Source organism: Cherax quadricarinatus, chromosome 41, assembly GCF_038502225.1.
Source record: "Cherax quadricarinatus isolate ZL_2023a chromosome 41, ASM3850222v1, whole genome shotgun sequence".
In the NCBI taxonomy this organism is placed as follows: domain Eukaryota; kingdom Metazoa; phylum Arthropoda; class Malacostraca; order Decapoda; family Parastacidae; genus Cherax; species Cherax quadricarinatus.
This window is the reverse complement of record NC_091332.1, coordinates 3,001,645-3,014,144: the sequence shown is the minus strand read 5'-3', so window position 1 is coordinate 3,014,144 and position 12,500 is coordinate 3,001,645. Positions and strand designations below refer to the sequence as shown.

Below are 12,500 nucleotides of genomic sequence, written 5' to 3'. Positions count from 1 at the left end.
AGCCAGGTATATAGCCAGGTATATGGCCAGATATATAGCCAGGTATATCTCCAGGTATATAGCCAAGAATATAACCAGTAGCATAACCAGGTATATAGATGTCCAATTATCTTCTTGTACCAACCTATTTATCCACAACCTATTTGTGGTTGCAGGGGTTGAATCTCAGCTCTTGGCCCCTCCTCTGAACGTGCCGTTTGCTACATTCACTTTCTCCTAGCCTTGAGGACCTCATCGTACCTGTTCTTAAAGCTATGTATGAATCCGATATGTGTTTGTGTGTGTGTGTGTGTGTATGTGCGTGTTTTAAAAGTTTGTTATCAGGCCAGTGTTTGCTTTATTGTCAATAAAAGGACAAGAAACATAATAACTGAGTGATTATGATTTATTGAGTAATAAAATACAAGCAAATGATAATACTGAAGGTTAATGATTTAGCAAGTGTCGTCCCATAGTTGGGTTGTGGGCCCTCCCGAGGTGTCCCAATACTAGGCTGTGGGCCCCTGAGGTGTCTCAGAATTGCTGTGGGCCCCCGAGGTTTATCTAAGCTAAGCTGTAGGCTCCTAGAACTGAGCTACGGGCCCCCGTGAGACCAAGAACTGCCATGGGCAGGAAAATATCTCAAACCTGGGTTTAGGGCCTGCGAAGCTCATAGCCCGCTAGGCTGTGGGCCCGCTAGGCTGTGGGCCCGCTAGGCTCTGGGTCCACTAGGTTGTGGGTCCGCTAGGCTCTGGGTTCACTAGGCTCTGGGTCCACTAGGCTCTGGGTCCACTAGGCTCTGGGTCCACTAGGCTCTGGGTCCACTAGACTCTGGGTCCACTAGGCTCTGGGTCCTCTAGGCTCTGGGTCCACTAGGTTGTGGGTCCGCTAGGCTCTGGGTCCACTAGGCTCTGGGTCCACTAGGCTCTGGGTCCACTAGGCTCTGGGTCCACTAGGCTCTGGGTCCACTAGACTCTGAGTCCACTAGGCTCTGGGTCCTCTAGGCTCTGGGTATGGTTGCTTAAACAACAAATGCTGTTAGTAAGGCCGCTGCTTATTTGCCCTGACATATAGTTGCTAAATTAGTATAATTCACAGCTTAAGCCAAAATCTGAGATGATGTCTATCATTCTTTGAGATGGATGATAGCGGCATCTATCGTTCTCTCGGGCGGATGATTAGCGGCGTCTATCGTTCTTTCGGGTGAATGATAGTGGCGTCTATCATTCTCGCCGATGGATGACAGCGTCATTGGGGTGTATCATTCACTCAGGTGGATGATAGCGGCGACTATCGTTGTCTCGGGTGGATGACAGCGGCATGGCTGACTGTCAGGTTCTAGAATAGGTAAACATTAATATGTAATGAGGGAGGCTGTCATGCTGAGAGTCAACGCAGAGGTCAGGAGTTGTCAGATCTTAGAGAGAAAGAAAGAGAGCGCTAACTTCCATTTAAGTTCCGGACCTCAGCGTCAATCGAGCTTCATAATAAACCACAAACTCCCAAACATCAACATCGAACTTAAAATGCTAACACGAAAGGAAAGTAAAAAAATAACATTGCTTAATTTTTTTCCCGAGCAAACTATATATATATATATATTTACATTTAATGGTCGCTGCCTTCCTTCCTCGCCAGCTGAACTGTCTTAAGAAAATGTAGCTGAAGTGCTGCTTCACGAGACAATAAAGAGACCGGCTGCAGCTCTCAGGAAAATGTTTACCCAGCAAGCTGCTGGAAAAGAGTGTTTTCCATGTTGAAGGATCGGTGAAGAATATAAGTCACAGTAGAGTAGCTGTAAGAATTTACAACACCTCACTGGCGTCACAGAAATAGTCGTCGACGGACCGGTACATCGTCTCGTTCTCATGTCCAATTTGCGGGTTAGTTGTGAGTTCGAGCTTCGCTCTCGTCTCCATTGCTGAAAGTTTGTTTTATACGTAATAGCAGAAGTACCTGGAAGTCTCGGGTTCCTATTGCAAGCTATGTGACAGCGGAGAATGAGCGGCTGCTGCTGCAAGATCAGCAGCAGCCAGGAAGAGCAGCAGTACCCTGTAAAAATGATTCATCACTGGAAGCCTAATCTCTACTGCACAGGAACATTGACGCTCCATAAAGGCAAAGTAGATGAGCACGAGATGAAGGACAGATCTTCTTTAGAGCTAACGTGAATAGAACTTAGACGTTGGACTTTGCAGATTGTTCACAAAAAGATGAAGGACTACGCTGTTGATGGCAAACAAGAAGAGGACTTCAGACTTTGCAATAGAGCAGAGGAGTTCGCTGAACATTGCTGATGATAGAGGATGAAAAGACGGTAGCTGAATGTTGTTGGTAGTAAACAGAGGAGAAAGATGATACTGAATGTTAATGATAATAGAAGAAGAGTATACTGCACGCTGCTGATACTGTCGAAGTCTTTTACATATGACGCGTGTTGCCCATGGAGCCGAGGCCTGCCTGGGTGGCGCCCTTGTTCTGTCCCATCTGGAGGCCGATCTGGCCATCCCTCAGCATCCTCTGCTGGTCTTCATCCCACTCTCGCTTCTGTTCCTCTGCCATCTTGGGTCCCAAACGTGGTCCTGTGTACTCCGGGTGTTTCTGCGTCTGTGGAAACAGTTTCATTATATTGTGATACGCCGCTACAAACTGAACATATGTTCATTATATGAAGCAGCAATGTTTTATATTTCACACTGAAGATAGTAAGGTAAGTTTAATATCTTTATTAAGCACCTCATACCCATCCTGTGGGTATGAGGTGCATAATGGGTCAAAGAGATTACAGAGGTACATAATGGGTCCAGGGACCGGGCTATAAAGTTGATGGCTGAACAAATTACAAAGGCAATGAACCATTCACACGTCTACATCTAACAACAACTGCAATGAGTTATTAATGGCACTATTAGCTTTATTTACAGTAAATAAAGTCAAGGTATTGTTTCACTCTTCATAGATTTTGTGGCAATTTCTCCAAATAAGCTAATACAATATATGGGTTTTCAGAGACTCATAAAGAAAGTTCCAATCCGTCCCATTTTGACTACTAACTGTATATTTAATTTTGACTTAGCTAAATTTTTAGTCACGATATTAGAGGACTTAACCATGAAGAAATATACAGTTAAGAATGCTGTTAATTTTCTTAAATATATTTCAAAATTCTGTCCAAATTCTATGTCGAGTCTTTAATCACAAACATTCCACTAAAAGAGGAAATAGATATTTGCACTGATATACATATATATATATATATATTTTTTTTTCAACAAGTCGGTCGTCTCCCACCGAGGCAGGGTGACCCAAAAAAGAAAGAAAATCCCCAAAAAGAAAATACTTTCATCATCATTCAACACTTTCACCACACTCGTACATTATCACTGTTTTTGCAGAGGTGCTCAGAATACAACAGTTTAGAAGCATACACATATAAAGATACACAACATATCCCTCCAAACTGCCAATATCCCAAACCCCTCCTTTAAAGTGCAGGCATTGTACTTCCCATTTCCAGGACTCAAGTCCGGTTATATATAATAACCGGTTTCCCTGAAATCCCTTCACTAAATATTACCCTGCTCACACTCCAACAGATCGTCAGGTCCCAAGTACCATTCGTCTCCATTCACTCCTATCTAACACGCTCACGCACGCTTGCTGGAAGTCCAAGCCCCTTGCCCACAAAACCTCCTTTACCCCCTCTCTCCAACCCTTTCGAGAACGACCCCTATCCCGCATTCCTTCCCCTATAGATTTATATGTTTTCCATGTCATTCTACTTTGATCCATTCTCTCTAAATGACCAAACCACCTCAACAACCCCTCTTCTGCCCTCTGACTAATACTTTTATTAACTCCACACCTTTTCCTAATTTCCACACTCCGAATTTTCTGCATAATATTTACACCACACATTGCCCTTAAACAGGACATCTCCACTGCCTCCAACCGTCTCCTCGCTGCTGCATTTACCACCCAAGCTTCACACCCATACAAGAGTGTTGGTACTACTATATTTTCATACATTCCCTTCTTTGCCTCCATAGATAACGTTTTTTGACTCCACATGTACCTCAACGCACCACTCACCATTTTTCCCTCATCAATCTATGATTAACCTCATCCTTCATAAATCCATCCGCCGACACGTCAACTTCCAAGTATCTGAAAACATTCACTTCTTCCATACTCCTCCTCCCCAATTTGATATCCAATTTTTCTTTATCTAAATCATTTGACACCCTCATCACCTTACTCTTTTCTATGTTCACTTTCAACTTTCTACCTTTACACACATTCCCAAACTCATCCACTAACCTTTGCAATTTTTCTTTAGAATCTCCCATAAGCACAGTATCATCAGCAAAAAGTAACTGTGTCAATTCCCATTTTGAATTTGGTTCCCCAAAATTTAATCCCACCCCTCTCCCGAACACCCTAGCATTTACTTCCTTTACAACCCCATCTATAAATGTATTAAACAACCATGGTGACATTACACATCCCTGTCTAAGACCTACTTTTACCGGGAAGTAGTCTCCCTCTCTTCTACACACCCTAACCTGAGCCTCACTATCCTCATAAAAACTCTTTACAGCATTTAATAACTTACCACCTATTCCATATACTTGCAACATCTGCCACATTGCTCCTCTATCCACTCTATCATATGCCTTTTCTAAATCCATAAATGCAATAAAAACTTCCCTACCTTTATCTAAATACTGTTCACATATATGCTTCAATGTAAACACTTGATCTACACATCCCCTACCCACTCTGAAACCTCCTTGCTCATCCGCAATCCTACATTCTGTCTTACCTCTAATTCTTTCAATTATAACCCTACCGTACACTTTTCCTGGTATACTCAGTAAACTTATTCCTCTATAATTTTTACAGTCTCTTTTGTCCCCTTTCCCTTTATATAAAGGGACTATACATGCTCTCCGCCAATCCCTAGGTACCTTCCCCTCTTTCATACATTTATTAAACAAAAGTACCAACCACTCCAACACTATATCCCCCCTGCTTTTAACATTTCTGTCATGATCTCATCAGTTCCAGCTGCTTTACCCCCTTTCATTTTACGTAATGCCTCACGTACCTCCCCCACACTTACATTCTGCTCTTCTTCACTCCTAAAAGATGGTATACCTCCCTGACCAGTGCATGAAATTACTGCCTCTGTTTCTTCCTTAACATTTAAAAGTTCCTCAAAATATTCTCGCCATCTACCTAATACCTCCATCTCCCCATCTACTAACTCCCCTACTCTGTTTTTAACTGACAAATCCATACTTTCCCTAGGCTTTCTTAACTTGTTTAACTCACTCCAAAATTTTTTCTTATTTTCATTAAAATTTCTTGACAGTGCCTCTCCCACTCTATCATCTGCTCTTCTTTTGCACTCTCTCACCACTCTTTTCACCTTTCTTTTACTCTCCATATACTCTGCTCTTCTTATAACACTTCTGCTTTGTAAAAACCTCTCGTAAGCTACCTTTTTCTCTTTTATCACATCCTTTACTTCATCATTCCACCAATCACTCCTCTTTCCTCCTGCCCCCACCCTCCTATAACCACAAACTTCTGCCCCACATTCTAATACTGCATTTTTAAAACTATTCCAACCCTCTTCAACCCCCCTACTACTCATCTTTGCACTAGCCCACCTTTCTGCCAATAGTCGCTTATATCTCACCCGAACTTCCTCCTCCCTTAGTTTATACACTTTCACCTCCCTCTTACTTGCTGTTGCCACCTTCCTCTTTTCCCATCTACCTCTTACACTAACTGTAGCAACAACTAAATAATGATCCGATATATCAGTTGCCCCTCTATAAACATGTACATCCTGGAGCCTACCCATCAACCTTTTATCCACCAATACATAATCTAATAAACTACTTTCATTACGTGCTACATCATACCTTGTATATTTATTTATCCTCTTTTTCATAAAATATGTATTACTTATTACCAAATATCTTTCTACACATAGCTCAATTAAAGGCTCCCCATTTACATTTACCCTTGGCACCCCAAATTTACCTACTACTCCCTCCATAACATTTTTACCCACTTTAGCATTGAAATCCCCAACCACCATTACTCTCACACTTGATTCGAAACTCACCACGCATTCACTCAACATTTCCCAAAATCTCTCTCTCTCCTCTACACTTCTCTCTTCTCCAGGTGCATACACGCTTATTATAACCCACTTTTCACATCCAATCTTTATTTTACTCCACATAATCCTTGAATTAATACATTTATAGTCCCTCTTTTCCTGCCATAGCTTATCCTTCAACATTATTGCTACTCCTTCTTTAGCTCTAACTCTATTTGAAACCCCTGACCTAATCCCATTTATTCCTCTCCATTGAAACGCTCCCACCCCCTTCAGCTTTGTTTCACTTAAAGCCAGGACATCCAGCTTCTTCTCATTCATAACATCCACAATCATCTCTTTCTTATCATTTGCACAACATCCACGCACATTCAGACTTCCCACTTTGACAATTTTCTTCTTCTTATTCTTTTTAGTAATCTTTACAGGAAAAGGGGTTACTAGCCCATTGTTCCCGGCATTTTAGTTGACTTTTACAACACGCATGGCTTACGGAGGAAAGATTCTTATTCCACTTCCCCATGGATATAAAAGGAAAAGTAATAAGACCAAGAACTATTAAGATAAAATCAAAGAAAACTCAGATGAGTGTATATAAATAAACGTGTACATGTACGTGTAGTGTGACCTAAGTGTAAGTAGAAGTAGCAAGACATGCCTGTAATCTTGCATATTTATGAGACAGACAAAAGACATCAGCAATCCTACCATCATGTAAAACAATCACAGGCTTTCGTTTTACACTCACTTGGCAGGACGGTAGTACCTCCCTGGGTGGTTGCTGTCTACCAACCTACTACCTATATATATATATATATATATATATATATATATATATATATATATACATATATATATATATATATATATATATATATATATATATATATATATATATATATATATATATATATATATATATATATATACATATGTTTGTTTGTTTTTGGAGATGCATATTCTCATGAAGGTTTAAATATTAAATAATTAAAAAATATTCAAATTATTACAAATTCGTTATTCAGTATCAGTACAAGAAATTCAAATTCATTTTTGACTAATAACAATTCTTCTAGAAATATGAATTCGTTCGTCCTTTCTAATTGTAATATTAGACATCCCAGAAAAACTTTTCAAAATTTACCATCTAGAATTTATAAAACGAAGGATAATCACGCAGGACCTTAACTATGACCAGCCACACCAGCGAGACTAACGATCCTATACTGTGTGGATATTATTGTAAAATTTCTAAGATATGCTAAAACGCGCAACAAATTTGTAAAACTTGTATATTAAATGATAAAGTATCTGCCGCGACTTTATTATTGTTCTTTACCACGTTAATTACTCCTAATTGGTCACATGTGTTGTTGGTAATTACCTTCCCGACTTCGTTGTAATAACATGCTCGTCTGGTGTGTTTCTCTGGTGTGCAAATATAGTTATGGTGTGGCTATGGGTGACCCTCTGGGCTCTACTTTCAGCGATATATTTTACTATTTTCACGAACTAATAATAGTTTGATCCAAGGGACGGTGGTTCCATTTCTTTTAATTAAGAGTCCTGAATAAAAACACCTCGTCTTCATCATAGGTATGTTGATGCCACATTCTTGATTTTTTTTTCAAGTCGTCGGACCAAATTCCTTTATTCTGTGAATATGTGAACTCCAGAAGATTTAATAATTAATTGACTTTAAAAACAGAGGCTAACCAAACTTCATAAATTTTTGACGTTTGTACTGAGAGAACTACAAGACAAAATTTTGTACACATGCTTATATTAAAGATGTGTTTTTATTCAGGACTCTTAATTCAAAGAAATGGAACCACCGTCCCTTGGATCAAACCTGATTGCCTCCCTTTTCCCAGGTGTAAGATGCCCTACAGATTTAGTACTTCTCCATGTTTTTGTAGTAAGTTTTTGTCCTTTATTCTTAATCACAAACAAAAAATTATTGTCTACTCTGACGTATAAATCACTCTGACGTATACAACACTCTGACGTATACAACACTCTGACGTATACAGCACTCTGACGTATACAACACTGACGTATACAGCACTCTGACGTATACAGCACTCTGACGTATACAATACTCTGACGTATACAACACTCTGGCGTATACAGCACTCTGACGTATACAGCACTCTGACGTATACAACACTCTGACGTATACAACACTCTGACGTATACAACACTCTGACGTATACAGCACTCTGACGTATACAACACTGGCGTATACAACACTCTGACGTATACAACACTCTGACGTATACAGCACTCTGACGTATACAGCACTCTGACGTATACAACACTCTGACGTATAGAGCACTCTGACGTATACAACACTCTGACGTATACAACACTGACGTATACAACACTCTGACGTATACAACACTCTGACGTATACAGCACTCTGACGTATACAGCACTCTGACGTATACAACACTCTGACGTATACAACACTGACGTATACAACACTCTGACGTATACAACACTCTGGCGTATACAACACTCTGGCGTATACAACACTCTGGCGTATACAACACTCTGACGTATACAGCACTCTGGCGTATACAGCACTCTGACGTATACAACACTCTGACGTATACAACACTCTGACTTAAACTGCCTGAGATTTACACTAGACAAAATAAGATTCAATCTGAGTTTTGTAAACACCTGCCTTATTAACACTCTTAATTCTTTAACTAACATTTCTGCTGGGATGGCTGATAATGGACCATCTAGCTTCAGTTTGTATGGTTGATAATGAACCATCCAGCTTCAGTATGGATAGTTGATAACTGGTCCATCCAACTTCACTTTGGATAGTTGATAATTGGACCATCCAACTTTATTTAACTTCAGAATTATTTTTAAATCACAGAAGACGATTAAAAAATTGTTTATGGTTAAAAATCAGATTACAATAAACCTTGAGTACTCATACACATACTGCGAGTGCTGCGAAGCTTCAGGTATAGGTAAGACAAAGATGCATTTAATTACAACAAGTAATGTACACAAAGGCCTATCACGTCGCACCAACCACTCAATCAGAAAAGCACCAGTCACTGCTACTAAGATAACATTGCTACTCTCTCTGTCACCTCACGGTTGACCTCGGGTCTACAAGGTCTTCTGGTGGTCAGTCAGACAGTGGCTTCCTCAGTGTCTTTTCTCCACAAACCTGGTATTGTTGGGAATGAAAATTCCTACCAGACATTACACCTTCAGGTCGGATGGTGATAATAGCCTATCTTGTCATATTTAAATGCATGGTAGACAGGGTAACTTTGAGTTATTGCTCTTGTGAATGTTATTTGCCTCATTTTTTTCCTGTAAATTCCCTGGATCAAGAATATATGCCTTCATCTCTTATGGTGTTATATAATTCTCCTGACTTCTTCATGTCTGTCAGCGTACATAACCGCCCCTTTCCCCTACCGTCCTACCTGCTTACCATTGTGCATTACTGCTAGGCTGTTTCCTCTGCTTTCTGTCCTGCCTACATGTCTTTCTAACTTTCTGCCTTTCATTTCGCCGACAAGTACTCACTATGCGTCCGAGGGAGTAGAGGCAGAGCACCACCTGAGGAATGTTACGTCTCTCAAAGAGGTCAGCAGTCTGGAAGATCTCCTCGTGGGGCACTCCGTACTTCTTGATGGCTTCCTGGAACCTGAAACACCAATCTTTCATGTAGCTTAGACACACATAGTTGTATCTCTCTCTCTCTCTCTCTCTCTCTCTCTCTCTCTCTCTCTCTCTCTCTCTCTCTCTCTCTCTCTCTCTCTCTCTCTCTCTCTCTCTCTCTCTCTCTCTCTCTCTCTCTCTCTCTCTCTCTCTCTCTCTCACCTCTGGATGTTCTCCATGAGTTTGAAAGATCCGCCAGAAGTTTGGATCTTCTTGACGGAGTTGGGTGCGATCTTGTTGATGAGGTGACACAGCACAACACCGTCCTTAAAGACATCCTCAAAGTTGCCAGGAGGGAGCTTTTCTCCCAGGACAGCCTCCACCCATGCCATCACTTCCTGCTCCAGCTCCTTCTGACGACTCTGTGGAGGAGAATACAAATGTATTGTTGGTAGATCGCTCTCTCTTTCTCTCTCTCTCTTTAAAATACTTATTCTATATATTACTGAAAGAGATAATGAACAGGAAAAAATATTAGACAAGGTCATGAACCTTGGTCCAGGACCAGGCAGTGGGGGCGTTGACCCCCGAATCACCCTCCAGGTATAAGTGAACGAATTGAAATGTGTACATATGTATGCATGTATCCATTTACATACATACGGCGTATACACAAGCTACACAACATAATGTAAATTATCAGGGTAATTTTTGAGTGGATTTAAAATAAGATTTTAAATCATAATTTAACGAAGGCAAAAAAAAATCTTCGTTACTCTATATAACACCAGTTGAGGTGGAGAAGACAGATGTTAGAGTTGATCAGGTGCGACTGGGAGGCAGGTGTTGAGGTAATGAGGTCATTATGCTAAGCTACACACCTGTCAGTGCCACACAGATGTAAACACGTACACTCCAGCCTTCTCAGTCATCTGGCACTCCATTTGCTGAGGCAGTCCATGGGTATTCTTTGGAAGAAATCTTCACGTATCAGTGTCACTTGTTCCGTAAAGGATTTTTGTAACTGGCAAGAGCTATCCTACAGATATTTACCCCTTGTAAATCGTGAGTGCAAATTAAAGCATTTTCCAGACAGGTGTTACCAACACACATACACACACACACACACACACACACACACACACACACACACACACACACACACACACACACACACACACACACACACACACACACTGAGAATAGCGTTCCGATACCTTAATAAGGAATCGTTCAAGACACTGTACACTGTGTATGTTAGGCCCATACTGGAGTATGCAGCACCAGTCTGGAACCCACACCTGGTCAAGCACGTCAAGAAGTTAGAGAAAGTACAAAGGTTTGCAGCAAGGCTAGTCCCAGATCTCAGGGGAATGTCGTACGAGGAAAGGTTGAGGGAAATCGGACTGACGACACTGGAGGACAGAAGGGTCAGGGGAGATATGATAACGACATACAAGATACTGCGGGGAATAGACAAGGTGGACAGAGATAGGATGTTCCAGAGAGGGGACACAGGGACAAGGGGTCACAACTGGAAGCTGAAGATTCAGACGAGTCACAGGGACGTTAGGAAGTATTTCTTCAGTCATAGAGTTGTCAGCAAGTGGAATAGCCTAGCAAGTGAAGTAGTGGAGGCAGGAACCATACATAGTTTTAAGAAGAGGTATGACAAAGCTCAGGAAGCAGAGAGAGAGGATCAGTAGCGATCAGTGAAGAGGCGGGGCCAGGAGCCGAGTCTCGACCCCTGCAACCACAATTAGGTGAGTACAATTAGGTGAGTACACACACACACACACACACACGCACGCACACACACTCCCCACACTACCATCCCGCACCAACACCATACACATTGCCACCACACTACCACTGTACCACACTACCACTGTACCACACTACCACTGTACCACACTACCACTGTACCACACTACCACTGTACCACACTACCACTGTACCACACTACCACTGTACCACACTACCACTGTACCACACTACCACTGTACCACACTACCACTGTACCACACTACCACTGTACCACACTACCACTGTACCACACTACGACTGTACCACACTACCACTGTACCACACTACCACTGTACCACACTACCACTGTACCCCCTACCACTGCACCTACCACTGACCACACTGCCACTTGCCACTACATGCCACTACCACTGTACCACACTACCACTGTACCACACTACCACTGACCACACTACCACTGCCCCCACACTGACCACTGTACCACACTACCACTGTACCACACTACCACTGTACCACACAACCACTGTACCACACTACCACTGCACCACACTACCACTGTCCACCTACCACTGTACCACACTACCACTGTACCACACTGACCACTGTCCACACTCCACTGTACCACACAACCACTGTACCACACTACCACTGTACCACACTACCACTGTACCACACTACCACTGTACCACACTACCACTGTACCACACTACCACTGTACCACACTACCACTGCACCACACTACCACTGTACCACACTACCACTGTACCACACTACCACTGGACCACACTACCACTGTACCACAACCACTGTACCACACTGACCACTGTACCACACTACCACTGTCCACACTCCACTGTACCACACTACCACTGTACCACACTACCACTGTACCACACTACCACTGCACACACTACCACTGTACCACACTACCACTGTACCACACTACCACTGTACCACACTACCACTGCACCAC

The 12,500-nt window shown here is 42.0% G+C and overlaps 2 protein-coding genes across 2 annotated transcripts in view; one reads left to right on the top strand and one right to left on the bottom strand.

Annotated features, from left to right (window-relative positions):
* Nucleotides 1–12,500, top strand: part of LOC128695961 (muscle-specific protein 20) — a 78,645-nt gene that overhangs the window by 33,593 nt on the left and 32,552 nt on the right. The window lies entirely within an intron of this gene.
* Nucleotides 372–12,500, bottom strand: part of LOC128695864 (muscle-specific protein 20) — a 22,600-nt gene continuing 10,471 nt past the window's right edge. The window contains exons 2-4 of the mRNA XM_053786772.2: nucleotides 9,983–10,182; nucleotides 9,686–9,806; nucleotides 372–2,586 (exon numbers count right to left, since the gene is read on the bottom strand). Coding sequence (XP_053642747.1) covers nucleotides 2,401–2,586; nucleotides 9,686–9,806; nucleotides 9,983–10,182 — 507 coding nt within the window. The 3' untranslated portion in view covers nucleotides 372–2,400. The remainder of the gene's footprint in view (nucleotides 2,587–9,685; nucleotides 9,807–9,982; nucleotides 10,183–12,500) is intronic.